At 38.9% G+C, this 19,294-nt stretch overlaps 1 protein-coding gene and 1 long non-coding RNA gene across 6 annotated transcripts; one reads left to right on the top strand and one right to left on the bottom strand.

Annotated features, from left to right (window-relative positions):
• Nucleotides 1–7,071: 7,071 nt before the first annotated feature.
• On the bottom strand, nucleotides 7,072–9,492 carry LOC111871531. The gene is made up of 2 exons (XR_002844037.2): nucleotides 9,374–9,492; nucleotides 7,072–7,609 (listed from the first exon to the last, which is right to left on the bottom strand). It is a non-coding gene; the product is annotated as an uncharacterized LOC111871531 (long non-coding RNA).
• Nucleotides 9,493–11,368: 1,876 nt separating this feature from the next.
• On the top strand, nucleotides 11,369–18,880 carry LOC111871529 (zinc finger protein 239-like). Of its 5 annotated transcripts, XM_033754294.1 has the most exons (6): nucleotides 11,369–11,621; nucleotides 11,798–12,019; nucleotides 12,483–12,604; nucleotides 12,781–12,906; nucleotides 15,132–15,281; nucleotides 17,993–18,880. In XM_033754294.1, the coding sequence occupies exons 4-6, from the start codon at nucleotides 12,787–12,789 to the stop codon at nucleotides 18,695–18,697; spliced, it is 975 nt and encodes a 324-aa protein (XP_033610185.1). In that variant the 5' UTR covers nucleotides 11,369–11,621; nucleotides 11,798–12,019; nucleotides 12,483–12,604; nucleotides 12,781–12,786; the 3' UTR covers nucleotides 18,698–18,880. The 5 variants fall into 5 exon arrangements, with proteins under 5 accessions (XP_033610185.1, XP_023720467.1, XP_023720464.1 ...); XM_023864699.2 differs by lacking the exon at nucleotides 11,798–12,019; XM_023864696.2 differs by lacking the exon at nucleotides 12,483–12,604.
• Nucleotides 18,881–19,294: the final 414 nt, after the last annotated feature.

Here is a 19,294-nt window from a genome sequence, read left to right as displayed (position 1 = left end):
AAGATTTCTATAACCTAGCAACGAAAATTTCTTCAAGCGGTTGTTCCTGGGGTTTCTCTTATGAACATTAACACCAGGTTACTACGGAAACATCTGAAATTCTGTTTGATTTGATAAGGGGATTTGTAAATTCGAACTAATTCTTGTTATTATCTCGTAAATATCAGAAGATTCTGTAAACAATTCAATGTTATTAACAACAAATATCACAAGGGAATATATATATATTGTGAAAGCAGTGGTATATTTTTCAAAAGGCTAAATTTATTTTTACATTAGTCTCTTTTTGAAACTCCCACCTTTAATCGAATAGCTCTCTTCACAAATTTAGAATCACTCATACTATGAGTTCTGTTTCCCCCAAAATCAATCATAAATACATTAAAGAGTGGAAATAGGAACAATACACAATTTGGAGGGCTGAAATACCTAAGAACTCTTTGGATTTCCTAATTATATACAAGGCTTTACTTAATTTACCTATATTTGAATCGATATGCTTTTACCAATTATTTATGTTACCGAGATTTATGCTCAAGTATTTTACCTCATTTGACTAATAAAATTGTATTTTCATATGCAATATTTAATTTGTTAGTAAAATTTTGTTTAGCTAAAATATGCATACAGCACATATCGTCAAAATATAAGGAAAGCATGTTTAAATTTATCCATTCATTCATTAATATAACCACTATATTGAGTTTCCTTTCCAGATATATAAAATTTATTCATTCATTATTTCACTCTTATCCTCGGCAAAGAGCACAGCAGAAGTTTTCCATGAGTCAGAACAGGATATAAATATTTGTAAGTTATTTATATAGATCAGAAATAACATCTGTCCCAAAATCTATCCTAGTGGAACACCTATATAGATTTTTCCCCAATTTGAAAATTTATTACTATAGTTTACCTTTTGTTATCTATTTTCTAAATACGACTTAAATAGAGAATATATCACGCTAATTAACACCACAGTAATCCATTTTAGCTAATATAATACTAGTCCTCACCTGGTAATGAATTTTAACGATGAAGGTTCTCACAGATCTGATGATATCAAATTGTGTGAAGTACTCTATATATTCTTTAGACGTATCAATAGAAAACACGTCTCCAACAATTTGCATATTGTTGTTTACCTGGCAATAGCCAAGATTTCTATAACCTAGCAACGAAAATTTCTTCAAGCGGTTGTTTCTGGGGTTTCTCTTATGAACATTAATACCAAGATACTACGGAAACTTCTGAAATTCTGTTTGATTTGATAAGGGGATTTGTAAATTCGAACTAATTCTTGTTATTATCTCGTAAATATCAGAAGATTCTGTAAACAATTCAATGTTATTAACAACAAGTATCACAAGGGAATATATATTATATATATTGTGAAAGCAGTGGTATATTTTTCAAAAGGCTACATTTATTTTTACATTAGTCTCTTTTTGAAACTCCCACCTTTAATCGAATAGCTCTCTTCACAAATTTAGAATCACTCATACTATGAGTTCTGTTTCCCCCAAAATCAATCATAAATACATTAAAGAGTGGAAAAAGGAATAATACACAATTTTGAGGGCTTAAATACCTAAGAACTGTTTGGATTTCCTAATTATATACCAGGATTTACTTAATTTATCTATGTTTGAAACGATATGATTTACCAAGAATTTATGTTATCGAGATTTATGCTGAAGAATTTTACCTCATTTGACTCTAATAAAATTGTATTTTCATATGCAATATTTAATTTGTTAGTAAAATTTTGTTTAGCTAAGAAATGCACGCACCACTTATCGTCAAAATTTAAGGAAAGCTTGTTTAAATTAATCCATTCATTCATTAATATAACCACTATATTGTGTTTCCTTTTCAGATATATAAAATTTATTCATTCATTATTTTACTCGTATCCTCGGCAAATAGCACAGCAGAAGTGTTCCATGAGTCAGAACAGGATATAAATATTTGTAAGTTATTTATATAGATCAGAAATAACATCTGTCCCAAAATCTATCCTTGTGGAACACCTATATTGCTTTTCCCCCAGTTTGAAAATTTATTTCTATATTTTACCTTTTGTTATCTATTTTCTAAATACGACTAAAATAGAGAATATACCACGCTCATTAACACCACAGTAATCCATTTTAGCTAATATAATACTAGTCCTCACCTGGCAATGAATTTTAACGATGAAGTTTCTCACCGTTCTGATGATATCAAATTGTGTGAAGCACTCGATATATTCTTTAGACTTATCAATAGAAAACACGTCTCCTACAATTTGCATATTGTTGTTTACCTGGCAATAGCCAAGATATCTATAACCAAGCAACGAAAGTTTCTTCAAGCCGTTGTTGCTAGGGATACTATTATAAATATTGATACCAAGATACTGCGGACACTTCTGAATTGCTGTTTGATTTGATAAGGGGATATGTAATTTCGAACTATTTCTGGTTACTTTTTCGTACATATCAGAAATTCTTTACACAATTGTCATCATAAGAACAAACATCACCAGGGCATGTTTCGGGCTATTCTTTTTTACTCTGTTTTGAATAATAATCCAACTGTGGGACAGTTTGTAGATGCCCCGAACACTCGCATCATCAATGCAGTTGCTATCAGAGCTCCGTGTGGAGCTGGTTGTGAGGATGACAGCTTTTCTCTTCCGGATAACCTACAACCATTGCACAGGGCGCCTGATGCTTCTTCACCAAATCCGTCCGCAAGTCATGGCAAGGAAACCCCTGCTGGTGTGCGTGAGATTTTCCATGTTGCCCATCAAGTAGGGAAGGAAATGGGTGCTGCAGTACATGCTGGTGACATGGAAGTGTTCTCCGTAGCCTATGTCAGTGGTTCTGTTGCAAGACGTGTTCTTCATGGTGTCAGCTGTGATGTGTGCAAGACATGCGTGACATCTGAAGTGCTGCTATCAGCCAATGTCTACATACTGTCACGTGTTGGGTGTATAACGCGAGAAATAACTTCACGCCGTGTTTGATATAGCGAATTTATTCCACACTCGCACTTACAATCACCCAAATTACAATCTGACAATTACTGCCATCGGCAGTATCACAAATACTACACTGCAAATGCCAGAATACAACTTACTGGTTGCTGGCTAACTCGGAACTCGTAACTCGAAAACTTGAGAACTGAGAACTGTAACTCGTTCACTTGAGAGCTGTAGCTAACTCGTAACTAGCCGCTGGCTAGATTCCAACTCAACTCGTAGGTAGCTGTCTTGAGAACTGTTGATCACACACAGGCTCGGAACTAACTCGGAACTAACTGTGAATAACCTTCGCTGCTCCTTATGTAGCCTCGTTCCGGACAACAAAGAAAACGGCCACGTAATATGCACCATTGTTGTGTGGTGCCGTGTTGCTAGCAGCGCTGTCCGGAGTTGTTTACTGCTGCCTAGAAACCGCGGTGTCCCTTGGTGACGTCACCGCCGTTGACTGGCGTTGCATAGCTACCAAAATGCTGGGACTCGGCTAACTTCGGCTCCGCTCGGCGCGTCAGCTCCCGGGGGGTGGGGGCATCCAGCTAGCGCGACACGTCAAAATATATTTTAAGGAGTACAGTGACACAGAACAGTCTCTCACCTGTCCTGAGAAGTTGGCATGGAGACTTTTGGTACGGCTGTAACCGTAATGGAGTCTGTAATGGCAGAGGTGGCCCACTTCAATTCAGTGGAGTAGCATATCACAGCTGGCATTAAGAACAGCATTGTCTTCAAATGGCTTAGGTGTACTGGCCGTTCACTTCCCCACCCATAAAGAGTAAATGGTGTAGTGACAGGTCTCACTAGAATTTACATTCCTTGGTGTAAGCAAGCAAAGAGGTTGAAGACTGAAACGGCTAGGCACAGGGCCACAAAGAGGAAAATGCAAATCTTGGCATATCAGTAAGTCATTAGAAAGTAGTGCTTCTTCATTTTTGCCTTGTAACGTCCTGCCCATACCTACGCGTGGAAGTCGGCAGAGAGCACTTATTGAATTAATGGAAGAATATCTGTGGCAACAGCTCATGTGAGCATCATCAGATGTTTCAAAAGTTGGGGGAAGCAACTCTTGTGACAAGTAACTGTGGTGCATTCACTTGCTTTTGACTAGTACCTCTGGTATCGAGCACTTTGTTGATAACAACATCTACAGTCAGCGATTGTGTACAAGAAAAAACAGTTCTGAACTTGATCTTCATCTCTTCCCCACTCTGCAGACATGTTTCTTTCACTCAGTATATTAGAACTTCACTTTCTGATGATGCTCAGAGTTCATTCTGTGCTTACTCTTGAAGTGATTATATTTCTGTTCAGAACTGTATGGGAAATTGTTTCCTAACACACATGGTCTTGTTAACGTGTAGATAAGAATGAAGTGGCATTACTTTATAACTGACTTGAAATGTTCAGTTTATCTGCTTCAGCATGAAACACTGAGGTGGAGAATTGATAACAGGATTCATTGTGTATTTTGCAATTAATTTTATTGTCTATTTCTTAGGTAGGAAGTTATAGTTAATAATATTTATATATTTTATTGTTATGGGTTTATCCCTCAGTTATTTTATTATTTTACCCACAATATTATCTTTAATATTGAATTTGGAAACATGAGTATGTTTCAGGATGACAAGTTCAAAGTTCTTTGATAATTGTATTACTTTTCATATATTATTAAATGCAGTCCTATACCTGTGATGCTGTATGGATGTGAAACTTGGTCTCTGAAATTAAGGGAGGAACATAGACTGATGGCGTTTAAGAACAGGTTGAGGAGAATATTTGGACCAAAGAGAGATGAAGTGACAGGAAGTTGGAGAAAACTGCATAATGAGGTGCTTCATAGCTTGTACTCTTCTCCAAGTATAATTAGAATGATCAAGTCAAGGAGGATAAGGTGGGCAGGTCATATAGCTTGAATAGGGGAGAAGAATGCATATAGGATACTGGTGGGAAATCCACAAGGAAAGAGACCACTGTGAACACCAAGGTGTAGGTGGGTGGACAATATTAGAATGGATCTTGGAGAGAGAGAATCTGATGGTATGAATTGAATTGATCTGGCTGAGGATAGGGACCAGTGGAGGGCTCTTGTGAACATGGAAATGAACCTTCAGTTTCCATAAAATGCTGGGAAATTCTTGAGTAGCTGCAGATTTGGCTACAGTAGTAGTGGTAGTGGTGATGATAGCAGTAGTAGACAAAAAATATGATATAACCAAGCAGGTTGGTGACCAGCAGCGATTTAGAATCTTATTCCAGAGATGCTCCATTGGAATCTTGGCCGTCGCACCGGATATACCATCTGAGCAATCTCTCAGTTTTCTTCAGTCCTTGCAGGAAAATACTACGTTGGTGCCTTCAGTAGGCCTTGGCCACTTTCTTCCAAATCCTTTCCAATTCACCATTCATCAGTCAACCTACCATTTCACACCATATAATCTTGATACTGATAGGTAACAAACTCCATGGGGCTGAGCAGTTCATGAAAAGCTGCCAGTAGTGCAGCTGCTCAAGAACTTCCCAGCATTTTATGGAAACTGAAGGTTCACTTCCATGATCACAAGAGCCCTTCACTGGTCCCTATTTTAAGCCAGATCAATCCAGCCCATACCACCCCATTCCATCTCTCTAAAATCCATTTTATTAGCATCCACCCACCTACATCTTGGTCTTCCTAGTAGTGGTCTCTCTTCTTCTGGCTTCCCCATCAATATCCTATATGCATTCCTGTCCCCCCATAAGTGCTATATGACGTGCCCATTTCATCCTTGATGTGATCATTCTAATTATAATTGGCGAAGAGTACAAGTTATGTGTATACTCATTATGCAGTTTTCTCCAACAGATCAGAAAGAAGATGGAAGTGGGAGACTAAGAGAAATAGAACAAAAGGGAGATGAAGGAAAATGGAAAAGTATGTTACAAATAAGCAAAGGAACTTGAGATGATGGAGCAAATTGAAGTATGGAGAACTGGACGCAGGGAAGGAGGAGATGATGTCAACCATCGACCAGGGCATGAAACTGACCGTCAAGGCCAAGAATGATGGAGCTCTACCTCCATCCCCCATGTGTCTCCACGGCATAATCCTTAATTAATTAAGCACAGGGACAACTTCACCTTTACCTGCTGCAGAGAGAAACATTAGTCCACTTAGTCAAGAAATTCCCAGCACTTCATGAAACTCAGTGGCTCATTGCTCAGTTCACTAGAGCCCGCCACTGTTCCATATCATGAACCACATGAATCCTGTCATCACCCACTATTTTACTTCATGATCAATTTTAATATTACCCCCAATCACAAGATCTTCCAAGTGCTCATATGTTCTTCAAGTTTTGTATCAAAATTCTGTATGTATTTCTCATCTCTACCTTGTGTGCTACATGGCGTATCTGCCTCATTCCTTTTAATTTCGTAATTTTAATAATAAATGGCAAAGAGTATAAGTTATTTAGGTCCTCATCTATTAATTTTATTCATCCTGCTGTCCAACCTTTTAGGTCTAAATATTCTCCTGGACATCCTCTTCCGCAAACATCTTCAAAACATCTTCAATCTGTTTTATTCCCCAAGGACGAGGAACAAATTTTCACACCCATATCGTCCAAATGGAGCTCCCTGATTTCACAAATCTGGCCCAGTTGGATGATTTATCACTTGTAATGATACAATATGAAACATGGTCGTTTGTCTGGCTTAATAGGATATTCTACATGTCACAGATCAGTGTAATGTGACATTAAGTGCATTGATTTCTAAAGTAAAAGAAAAATAAAGCGGTAACTAGACTCAGCTTAAAATGAAACTAACCTGGCAGAGTATCATATGTTGAGTTATAAGGACTGTTAAGCTAAATTTGAACAGTCGTATTACTACGAAAGAAAAAAATGTATAACATTTCTGCTTACATTCTGAACAGGCTCAGCTTTGATTTGCCATTCCAGATAACGTGCAGTGGGGTAACCAGAAAATCTTCTATTGTATATAAAACAACGGGGCCTATATTAAAGCTTAATTTGAATAAATTCCGCCATACTTGAAACTGTTTAGAGATAAATGCTGTTCCTTTTAGGTTTATTTTCCTTAACAATTGAATAATGCAGATGAATCACTCGAAGTTTGTGCGTGCGATGGATGTAGGCAGGTTCTAAAGTATTGTAGAACTGTGTCGACATTTACGTGGGCCAGGAGCATAATTCTTGAGCTCGTATTTGAGCAAATCAAAACATGCTGAAACATTTCCTCATTGTTTCCATCTTACACAACTTTTAAGAGCGCCTAAACAAAAAACGTGATTTTTAATCTATAGTTTTCATGTCCAGTGAAACTAAAATAAATGTTTTGTTTGGTGATGAGTTTGCTTTAAAATCATGTACACCGGACTGTGAAATAAATGCCGTACACATCATTCTGGCGTTGCCACGCAGGTTGCGAATAGGCAGGGGGTTATGACGCATTCGATATCTGGCGGAGTGATACAGCGACATTCTTCTGCGTCTGCGCATTCCTTCACGCAGATATTGCCCCTGTCGGATTCCTTCGTGCACTGCGGCTCAGGCGCCTCGGCGTTAATCCTGAAAGCTGAAAGCAAAAAACGATAGATGGTCAGTTATCTTTGTTTAAAAATGATATATTAGCTTAACAGGCTAAAATCTAGGCACCGATCTTTAACAGATTCTGTCTATTTTTCAACAAACGTGTGGAACGATAAGAATGACCGTAAAAAGTAAAACTAAAAAAGGATTCACGAATTAAATTTTATAAGTTAATGACATCTTCTATGCTTATGTATGGAAGTGAAAACTGGGCTCTGGGTAGATCTGAAGGGAGGAAAATTGAAAGAGCAGAGATGCGTATTTTAAGGTGCGTCTCAGCATATACAGAGTGAATATTATATAACCGGCCCGATGAATTTGCCAATAATTCCGCAGGTGATGCATATAACCGCTCACAATTACGACATAATAATCCGTGGGCCGTGCTGAGTCGAATGGTGTGCGCATGATCCGACAAGTGGCAGCCCTTATGCTGCAAGGTCAAGGACAATCCCGATACGAGTCTGCAGTGCGCAGGTGACAGTCATGGAGTACACTGTTGAACAGCGAGTGTTTCTAGTGCCTACTTGAAAACGGCGGACCCTTTCAACACCTGCTCTGATCACGGCACACAATCCAAGATATGATATGTGTAAATTACTTTAATATCTGTATGGTATAGTTTATATTACAGCTCATTTCGTCGGGCCGGTTCTATATGAATCACCCTGTACTTGGAAACCATGTATGCAATACGACAATAAAATGCATTTCTAGTATATGCTTTAGAAGAAAAATAAAAAAACTACGAAACAAGTGGCATAATCACATCTTAAGAATGGACTCACCCGAAAATTTTAAGAATTACCATCCAGAACGACAAACAAAGAGTGGACAGTCAGAGACGGAACGGCCTAATAAAAGCTTTGAAGTAGATGATGATGATGAATAGAAAATGCAGTGTTGAATAGGAGGATGATTGTGGCTTACAAAGGGAAGGATTTGGAAGGGATGGGTCGTGGGTTCAACAGCCGGTCTGGACGTTGAGGGCAGGAGACAAGCCGGTACTGTGCATGCGCAGTGCCTAGTTTTGGCTCTGCTATATGTTTCGGCTATTAATAGCTATCATCAGGCAAATACATGGATAAAACTAGGCACTGATCTTTATATTAGTTGTGTTGTGACGGTTGTAATAAAGAAGTTTTATATTATAACACAACAGGAATGATGACATGAAAATAAAAAAATAACTGAAGTAAGTATAAAATTTTATATCACATTGCCCGACACGTGAGCGCAGCCGTTATTAGAAGCAGTTAGGTACTAGCGCTGCCAATCTTAGAAAAGGTTAGGTATTAGCGCCACGTTAGCGCTGCCAATCTTAGAAATAGTTACACAGTAGCGGGCAGCGGAAGTTAACAAAAATATTTAAGCATTTGCATTTTTGTGAATACATTTGCAAAAATATCCCTTTTTGCTGTTAGGCTGTGGGGGGTTTCTTTTTACCAATACACTTTCTAGTAGTAAACTTCCTGTGTTGGCAGCGCAAACATGGAGGTCAAAATGACGGCTTAGGTCCCCCATAAATACGTAAGTACCAATAAATCTCTGCTCCTGTCGGGAAGAGAACCCCGATTCCACGTTAGTCAGCTCGCATTCTAGTCTCTTTACCGGCTGAGCTAACCCGTTTCTAAAGGACTGAACGCGCGCACACACACGAAGAACCTTCGTTAGAATACCAGTGTCAGCATCGACATGATATAATTAAACCTCAGCGTCAATAATATACGTACGTTGTAAGCTTACTTACAGATTGCCAGCAGAATAGAAAGGAGCAGCACTGAGGGCGCTAGTGTCTTCATGGTGAACGCCATTTCACTAAAATTGTCCCTCGGTGTTGGTACTGTGTAAATGAACAGGATGCAAATGGCGGTACCCTCATTACTTTATACCTCGATATAATGTTGGTAGTTCTGCTCTGTTACACAGCGTTGACGACTTCTTTATTGTGTTACGTAAACCAAAGTCCTTGGCTGCGATATCATACTCTACTGTTGGTCAGGGCTATATTGTACATTCTCCGCATAATAGATCTGTTTCTGAACACAGGATATTGCTTGCAAGCTGTAAATCTATTGTGTTATTAGAACCCTAGCAGCGAGCCGCGAGTGTCTGTCCGTCTGTATATCCTGATTCAATTACGAACATCATTGCTATGGAAACTGACTGATTTTTGTGAAATTCGCTTGGCCATCAAATACCATTGTTATCTCTCAGAATTGATATCTTGACCCAGCATTTCACTGGTTACAGATTGAGGAAGTTGATTTTTTCTTAATTATCTCTAGTCGACAATTTCAACGCGACAGTCTTGCGAACTTTTAAAGGGGAAGCATTCATATACTTTTAATGTACCATACTAATATGAGCTTCTGTATGTTAATAGCTGTATATGGATGATGAAGACGTTCTCCAGATGTGGAGGGTACCTGTATATATGTGGTTAAGAAGACGTGGATAGAAGACAAGGGGTGGTCCTACAACTTCGGGATTTGGCGAGAGGCTAAATGTTGGCCACTCTAAAGAACCGAGCATCCTACGAAACTTGCAAGTATGCAGAATATGGGACTTAATTTCTTGGAAGACTTACGCGTAGAGAGGGAGAAATGGATTCTGAAGAAATAATGTAGAGAGTGTGAGCTGGATTCAAATGGCTTATGTTAGGAGCCAATGCTGAACTCTTACGAACACAGTAATAAATTAAATTTCGGCTTCCTTAAAAGACAAAGAATACCTTCAGTAGATGATGGATTATTTGCTTCTCAAGAAGGAATGTGCCCAACTTAAGTAAAATATTCTTCGATGTCATGTATGTTTATCGAAATACAAGGAAACGTATATACATACATATAAGGCGGAACTATATCAAATGTAACTTTTAATAATTGAATACATACAGCATCTTTGTCTTAATATAATGTGGCATATACACCCGTTGCCAGGCAGTGGCCCACGTGCAGCAGTGGGAGTACTGTCGGAAGCGGTGTTTGCTATGTGGCCCGCTCCGAGGCTATATCACGCAACAGACCGAGCTCGGACTTGAGTAGGACTGAGCTGGCGAGGGCCAGCAGCAATTGTAAACGACAGGCCCACCCTCTCGTCAGAGAGAGCACCCACATTAACAAACCCGCAACTATGTGTCAGTAATAAAAAATCTGGTAACAGGCCCCAGATGGGTGCTTCATTCCAAGGCAGACTGGCCGACTGACCGATGGTCGTAACATAAGACTCAGACTCATACAAAATCATGAGAATGAGCACGTTCGCGGTGTAGAACAAGGCGAAGCCAGACGTAGAAAATGTAAGTGTTTTTAACTTGGCGGTGGTCAAGCTCACGACCGTTCAAGTGACAAAGATGCCGTTGTAGCATAAGATATGGAAGATAGACAAAGCTTTGCAAAGCGTGTACTGAAAGAGGACTTGTTTATAGTACAAAAGGAAGAATTTTCAATAACACGCTATATGTGCGGTACGTACACTTGACAAAAGGTCGAACATATTCATAAAAGACAAAACCATCTTCTCGTCAGAGAGGTTATTACAGAAAGGCTATGACCGCATGGGTTCAGTTGAAAAAAAAAATCTGGCCTTGAGTCTCAAGGGGTTTGACTCCAAAACGAACTGATTGGCGGTAAACCGACGGTCGGAAAGTAACTTTGACTTTGACTTTGACTTTGAGAGTTCAGTCAGAATAGTCACAAACTGATATATAACTACGTTATCAGCTATGTTCACCTAAGGTATTTCTGAAATTAAGTTATTGTGGGCCATGCGCAACTCGCAGACCTTATATTACAAACTTTTACTCCCACTATTATCCCAAGCCCTATGGATGCATCGTCTTTCGATTGGTGTGCGTATTATTACAAGCATGGCCTCTTCGATAATAAGAAGTCATGGAAGAAGATATTGATAATTTTTCTCTAAGCCTTAGGTTTTGTGGCCCATGTTTCCAAATGGGCTTCGTATTTTTGATGTTGTGTTTTTTAAATTGAGCGGTATGTAATAATAATGGTTTGTAGTGGTCTGCTTAACTTACGAAAAAAATGGTGAACGTATCATCAGAGTGTAGTGTTAATGACCTCGAATAATATCAATTGCATAGAAATACAGAAGGGGGTGTAGGGGAATGAATACCGATGAAAAACGAATATTTAAGGCTTATTGTTTTCAGGGGATGAACCGGAAAGAGTACTTGGCGAAGGGAGAGCGAGAAATTAATAATATACGCCAGTTTCGGTGGAGACAGGAAAGGGAATATTTGTGGAACTATGGAACATTTAATTGGTTTAAAGTACCAGATTACGGTATAACAACCCTAATTAAAGTGCACATGGAGTGGAAGTTTTTAATTTGAGATGTGGAAAACCGTAGAATTGTATAAATTCAAGGTTATGTACGTAAATGTTTTATGATTGACATTTGTGATGGTAGATTTTGAGAGGGCTGATTAAGACGTCTGGCATGCTTTCATCGTTTAAATGGCTCACATTTTTATCCCATCGTGTCATCTGTCAGTGGCAGGTTTCAAGAACCCACTGGTAATGTACAGATCATGTTAGATTAAACAGTGTGGGATGTGGCGTTGGTCTTATGTGGAACTGTGTGCTAGAATGAAGTTTGTTTGTACAATTCATTCTACAAGCACCACTGGTACTAAGTGTGTGTAGTATACATAAACATTGAAAGATTTCTTCTGCTATAATCTTGGCCTCACCTCTATAGTCACCTTTTTCAATATGTTCCTGATCTAACCCTCCAGCTTCCGATTATGATTTCTTAAATTTTTATTACTCATAGTCATCAACTTGCCTGGAACATCAATTATCTGTACTGAGATTGTTCATATCTTTCCTCAGTTCATCCAGGCAAATGCTGGGATAGTACCTCGATTAGACCACAACTGCTTTCTTCCGAGTCCTTTCAAGACATTATTCATTAATGGTTCCTAATGCCTCTTTGCTGTAGATACCTATGAAAGGTGAATTAATTTTAGTAATATCAGCAGCATGCATTCTAATAATGTGCCCATCCCTTGTAATTGAACAGTTTGTGTTATAATGACAGTATGTGAGTATTGAAAGCTAAATGTAAATAAATGAGAGCTGTAGAATTAAAATTGTAATTACAGTTTCAGGTAACATTTTTATTTTCCAGTGAAACATGAATATTGTTAAAATGGAACATGATTCAGATAGTGAGTCATATTCCACATCTTCACAGAATGAAGAAAATGTCAGTGGCTCAAAAAGTGATGAAGTTCCTGTCCTCTTAGTCGCAGAGGTAAGACAGGGTTTTGTGTTCTTATGAGTGATTGAGTCAGTGAGCATGTGTGAACCTCAGCTGGGAGACCACGTGTCCTGACTGAAGTTTCATTTGCTCTGTGCAAAGCTCAGATGCTGCCGGCGGACTGAGGAGAATTCTCTTTTTTTTTTTTTTTTTTGAGACAAAGCTCTGTGTAATCCCATCAGTGAAATTCTCTCAGACTGTCAGATTATTGCAGCAGAAGTCAGAAACTGCAACCCTGTCCAGTGTATATTATGTGTGAAAATTGTGTTTCTATATTGGTACCATGCTTAGAATGTGTCTCTTTAGTGATGACTTCTGTTCTAATAGTACTCTGATTTTAACAGTATACTTGAAATAGTGCTAGGCCTCGTGTATGTGGAGTCTTTTAATGTTTGTCTTATCTCTCGCAGAGGGTTTGTGTTGTGCTTGATTTATATATCCTCTCTTGTGTTGGTATCAAGAGATAGGGACTAGCTGTATGGATTGAGTGCAACTAAGTGGGCTCCACCAGAAGATGGAGACTAGAACTAGTCACTGAAACATTATGTGTTTTAAATAAAAGCAGGATAATGGATGATGTTGAAACACAATAATTGTGTCTATCAGCCTACATGGTGTTGTATCCCACAAGATAGTATTTTTCATAGTCATCACTGTGTGAACCTCAAATCCAACATACTCTTAGATTGTTTTCATGATGATTCTTCCCCGTTCATCATTCAGTCATTGTCCCGTTTGACACTTTATAGTCAGCGTAGTTCAGAAAGAGTCCTAGCCCATACGTTTTCACAGCTGGGACCTAATGTGTCGCTTTGGCTTTCAGGATGAGGTTGTGTTGGACTTTGAGGGTTTTCTCACATATGGCAAACCCTGCAGCTGCCATCTTCAGGGTTAATGGCACTGGAAGGGTATTTTGTAGCTCTTGTATAGCTCTCACAGCATTCAGCTTGTTGGAGGTGTCCATCCAATTGTAGCTTCATCTCCAGCATGCTGCCTAATGTGATAACTATATAAGAGTTACCAAAAACCCTCCAGGTGTCATTGATTCTGAAAGGGGCAGCTGCAGGGTTTGCTGAAACAATGGAAAACCTCCAGCATTCAGTGCAACCTAATCCTGAAATCCTGGGCCACTTGTGAAGAAACATTCATTCACAGTCAGTTCACTTGATGTCGTTTAATTTTAGGAACTGATATTATGTTACAGTATAACTGAATTTATAACAAGCAGCAATCACGTGAAAGCATATTATATTCTCATGTGATGGGGTGTGACTACAGATGGGTTTTGGATTGTAATAAGATTTATTGAACTCTTACAACTTGTAACTACAAGGATTATGCTCCCACTGTTCAACACACTTCATAAGCCGCTACAGAACACACTAGGTCTTCACTAGCTGTTGCTTGGTAGTGGCTTCTAATGAGAGACATTCTGCTTCCTCTGGGTTCTTGAATTGTTCCTGGCCTTAGCTGCTAGGTTTCAACAGGAACAGCTCACAGTGACTGAACTCCAGTGGTTTTCTGACTGAGTGACTGACTGACACCTAACTTCTTCCGCTTATAACATCTTTACACGGGATGTACAGAAAACACTGTTCCTGTGTTGCAGTGCACTTGTTTCCATGGAAACATACTTGTTAGCAACAGCTGTTGTGTTGTTGCTTATTTCATAGTAGTTGCATAGCAATGGATCTGCATGTCTCAGTAAGTTTCAGGCAGTGGATGCTCCTACAATTTATTTGAATTTTCATAACATGGGTTTTTGGGTTGTGATACCAAGTGCTGGCGCTGAAACACTTTAGCTCCATTTTCAGGGTAGAGGAATAAGACTATTGTCTTCTAGGATGTGGTGCTCTATAGTCAGGTAGATAGTTACAGCGGTTCTTCCAAAAAGTTGGTAATGATCTTTTAGGCTACACAGTGTGACATCCCAGAAGCTAGTGATCTTCATAATCATTGTCATGATATCCTCAGACCTCACAGCATAAAAACTTTCTGTCCTGAAAATGGGGACAGTGTGTTACTTTAAATGTCGGTGAAATTTACTGGATTGCACAGTGTCAAGTCTCAGAGGATTGTACCCTCTGTGGAGACAGTATATTCTTCTAAAATGTTAGCAGCTACCTAAAAAATTACAAGGTGTCATAACAGAGAACACCATATATGAATCTTCACTGCTGTCAGAACTTCAGATCTTTCATATGAACTTTGTTTCTCAGCATGAAGTGGATGTGATAAAAGTGGAACCAGATATTGCTACTGATGCTTGTTCAATTTATTCCTTCAATGAAAGTGAGTCATTTGATGATATGAAACAGGAGGAACCCTCAGTGAAAGTGTTTCCAGTGAAGAAGAGGAAGCGTAAGCTAGTAAGTGGAAAGCTTTTCATCCATGATATGTATGTAATGGCTGTCTTGTAATGCACTCAGTATCATATGTCACTTCTTACTCCATGTTTCGGCAACATGGTGCCATCTTCAGGTTCGTTATTTACGCTAAGCTATTATATTGTTTGCCATCTTGTGTCTTTCATAAAATTATTTAGTAAGTACATTATTCATCAACTATAATAAAATTTGTATATACTAAAACTTATTAAGATTATTCATCTGTATGTCTTAATTCAAACTCGCGTATAGTATAGTTCGTCCACTATGGGAGTCGTTTCTGTGTGTACCGTGTATGTGATGTGCCCTTTCTTTTTGGCTGCGAGCTTTTGCTTCAAAAAATATTCCCTTTCAGCATAGTATCATAAGAATTTTATTGTATTACATGCAGTAGTACCAGAGAAGTCAGAGGAACCAAGCAGGTTGTTCTAGCATTAATGCTGCAGACTTGTATTTGAAAGGTGTGTAGTTTTAATCATAGCTAGGACATGAGCTGTCCATTGTTTTCCCTAGTGCCTTTATTAGACTATGACCACTTCCTTCCAAATCCTTTATAATTCATTATTTATCAGTCATATCATTCTGTGTTATAGGTTTAGAGGAGAGCAGCAATTTGCTACTGGCCCTTGTCAGCACAGTCATTCTTGGTTTTGGGCCCCATCAGGTCCCATGACTATATTCTTGTACATTTCAAAACTTCTTCTGTGTTTAGAAATGGGGCCTCCTGTTCAGCAAGAGAGTTGGAAGTTAGAAAGTTACTACAGTTTATTTCCAATGTATATGTCAGTGAGAGATTCGGACATAGTTACGCAGCACTTTACTTCTGTAAGGATGACATAACCCGGTTCATGGAGTAGATGGATTGTAGCATACCTCACAGGGCTAGAGATACAGCTGGACAGTAACCACCTTCTTGAAAACACAGTGTCATAGTCTGTAAAACCACAATCTATAGTTTAAAACAGAATTTACTGTAGAAAAATAGAATGAAATGTTCTACAAGATACAGAAATAGTATGAGAGCATGCGAGTGATAATACTGATTCTGACAGTTAATTTAAGGTGTGAGGCTTGGATTGAGGATGGCAGATGTGGATGTAGAACTTCAGATGTCAGGAACCTCTTAAAATGTAGGCGGGTGAAAGATGTAAAGAGATACCGGATGCTGGTTGTGATGTACTGAAAAGGAAGTAAGCTTAGAAGTTAGCAGGGTCACTCCTAGAAGGTTCTGTTACAGAAGACTGAATAGATAGATAATGAAGTCAAGGTAAATATCTTAATGGGGTGTGACACCATTTGGTGTGATAGGTATTAACCAATGTTTCATACAAACCTGATGCCTCCATCACTAGGAAAGTGGAGTATCCTGCAGGAGTTTCATTTGCAATGGTAAATACTCATGTCATCCCAGAAGTTAGTAACTACTTAGTCATTGTTGTGAGGACCTCAAATCTTGCATATATAACAAATAATAAAAATACCCACATATCTAACTCACCAACTAAGTTCATGGAGCTGAGCCCTTTTTGAGAAGCCACCAATTGTGCAGCTGCTCAAGAAATTCCCAGCTAATTTATGGAACCTGAAGGTTCATTACTCATATCTACAAGAGCCCTCCACTGAGCCCTATCCTGAGTCAGATCAATCCAGTCCATAAGACCCCAGTGGTCTCTTTCCTTCTGGCTTTCCCACCAATATCCTATACGCATTCCTCATCTCCCCCATTCGTGCTACATGCCCTACCCACCTCATTCTCCTTGACTTGATCATTCTAATTATAATTGGAGAAGAGTACAAGTTATGAAGCTCTTCATTATGCAGTTTTCTCCAACCTCCTGTCACTTCATCTCTCTTCAGTCCAAATATTCTCCTCAACACCCTGTTCTCAAACACCTCAGTCTGTGTTCCTCCCTTAATGTCAGAGACCAAGTTTCACACCCATACAGAACCATAGGGAAAATTATAGTTTTGTATATTCTAATTTTTATGTTTTTTGACAGAAGATGAGAAGACAAAAGGTTCTGGATTGAATGGTAGCAAGTATTACCCAGGTTCAGTCTGCTCTTAATTTCCTCCTGAATCAGGTTTCGATCTGTTATCATTGTTCCCAAATATCTGAATTGTGCCACATTTTCAAAACATCTGTTTCATATCTTTATATCATGATTTTGCCCTGCATTATGGTGATGAGACGGCAACATATACTTAGTTTTCTGTGTGTTTACTTCTAGACCAAACTCTTTACTTGCATCAGTTAAAGTTTGTGTGTTTTTCTCTGTGGTATCTACATTATCACCCAGGAGATTCACATCATCAGCATAGGCCAACAGCTGATGTGTCCTGTTTAATTTCAGTTCCACCTGGTTTCCCTGGACCTTTCTAATGGCATATTCTAAAGCAAAGTTGAAAAGGAGTGGCGATAAAGCATTTCCTTGTTTTAGACCATTCTGGATAGGAAATTTATCAGGCAAATGTTTACCCACATGGACTTTACTACACGTTTCATTTAAACACATTTCAGTCAACCTAACTAGTTTCATTGGTATCCCAACTCTATAAGAATAGTATACAATACTTCCCTCCTTACCAAATCATAGGCTTTCTTTAAGTCTATGAATAGCTGATGTACTGTCTTATCGTACTCCCATTTTTTCCACATATGTAACAAAGTATTTAATATTCTTTTTTCTTAGGGTAATAAAACAGCACGTGGAAAGGGACGCCCGTACTGTTGTGAAATCTGTAAGAAAATCTTTTCTCAACCTGCCACTCTAAAAAGACATCAGCGGGTGCATAGTGGTGAAGGATTATTTACATGTGATGTGTGTAAGAAGTTATTCAACCAACGAAGTCATCTCACAACACACATACTTGTTCACACTGGAGAGAAACCATATTTATGTCATATTTGTGAGAGGTCATTCAGTCGACAGACCAATCTGAGGGTACATGAACGGATACACATTGGGGAAAGATTGTACCCTTGTGATATTTGTGACAAGTCTTTCATGCGGTCAGGTGATCTCAAGATTCATCGACGTGTACATACGGGGGAACGTCCATATTTTTGTGATGTGTGTGAAAGAACTTTTACACAGAGTGGTGCTCTTACGGATCATAGACGAGTCCACACTGGGGAACGACCTTACTTGTGTGAAATGTGTAATAAATCATTCAAGAGGTCAAGTAATCTTAGGCAGCACCAGCGTATTCATAGTGGTGAACGCCCATACTCATGTGATATTTGTAAGAAGTTTTATCGTGAGGCTAGTAAGCTGAAGAATCATCTGTTACGTAAACATAATGAGAAGTCACCATTTTCCTGTGAAGTCTGTCACAAATCCTTCTGTCATCTGGGTCGTTTGAAGACACATCAGAATTCACACAGAGTTGACTGACTTATGGAATACTTGTAAGGAATACACAGTTTGAATGTTATGTAGCCTAGTAGATCATCACAGAGGTTTTAGAGGGACTTGCTGCCATCTTTGGTTTAGAATGGTAAGCCAAGAATGAAGAGAGTGCTGTGGATATAGGGAAAGGGGAAACTGTGACTCTGACCCTAATCAAACCAAGGAGAACAGTATAAAGAATGAAGAAAGCAGTCTCCCGGGATTTGGCGCCGTGTATATGTGGTGTTAACCGACGTTTCGGAGGAACGTATCGGTTCTCATGGTCTCTTCGCTTGCAGATTTCTTATATTTTTTCTTCTACCCTGAAGATGGAGGCGATACGTTCCTCCGAAACGTCGGTTAACACCACATATACATGCCGCCAAATCCCAGAAGACTGCTTTCTTCATAGTCACCGCCATGAAAGCCTCAAATCTTACACAGTATAAAGAATATTGGCCCTTTAAAGGGCTCTTTTCCATGGGCAGATTGAATGGGAGAAACGTTTGCTCTGAGTGAACCAGTAGGCAGTAAAAAGATGTCAGGAGAATCAGGAGTAACATTGAGGTAGTAGGTTCCTCTGAAACATTGGTAACAGTCTAC

The sequence above is a fragment of the Cryptotermes secundus genome, unplaced genomic scaffold, assembly GCF_002891405.2.
Source record: "Cryptotermes secundus unplaced genomic scaffold, Csec_1.0 scaffold974, whole genome shotgun sequence".
Taxonomy (NCBI): domain Eukaryota; kingdom Metazoa; phylum Arthropoda; class Insecta; order Blattodea; family Kalotermitidae; genus Cryptotermes; species Cryptotermes secundus.
Note: the sequence above shows the minus strand (reverse complement) of the source record. Positions and strands in the feature narration are given on the sequence as shown.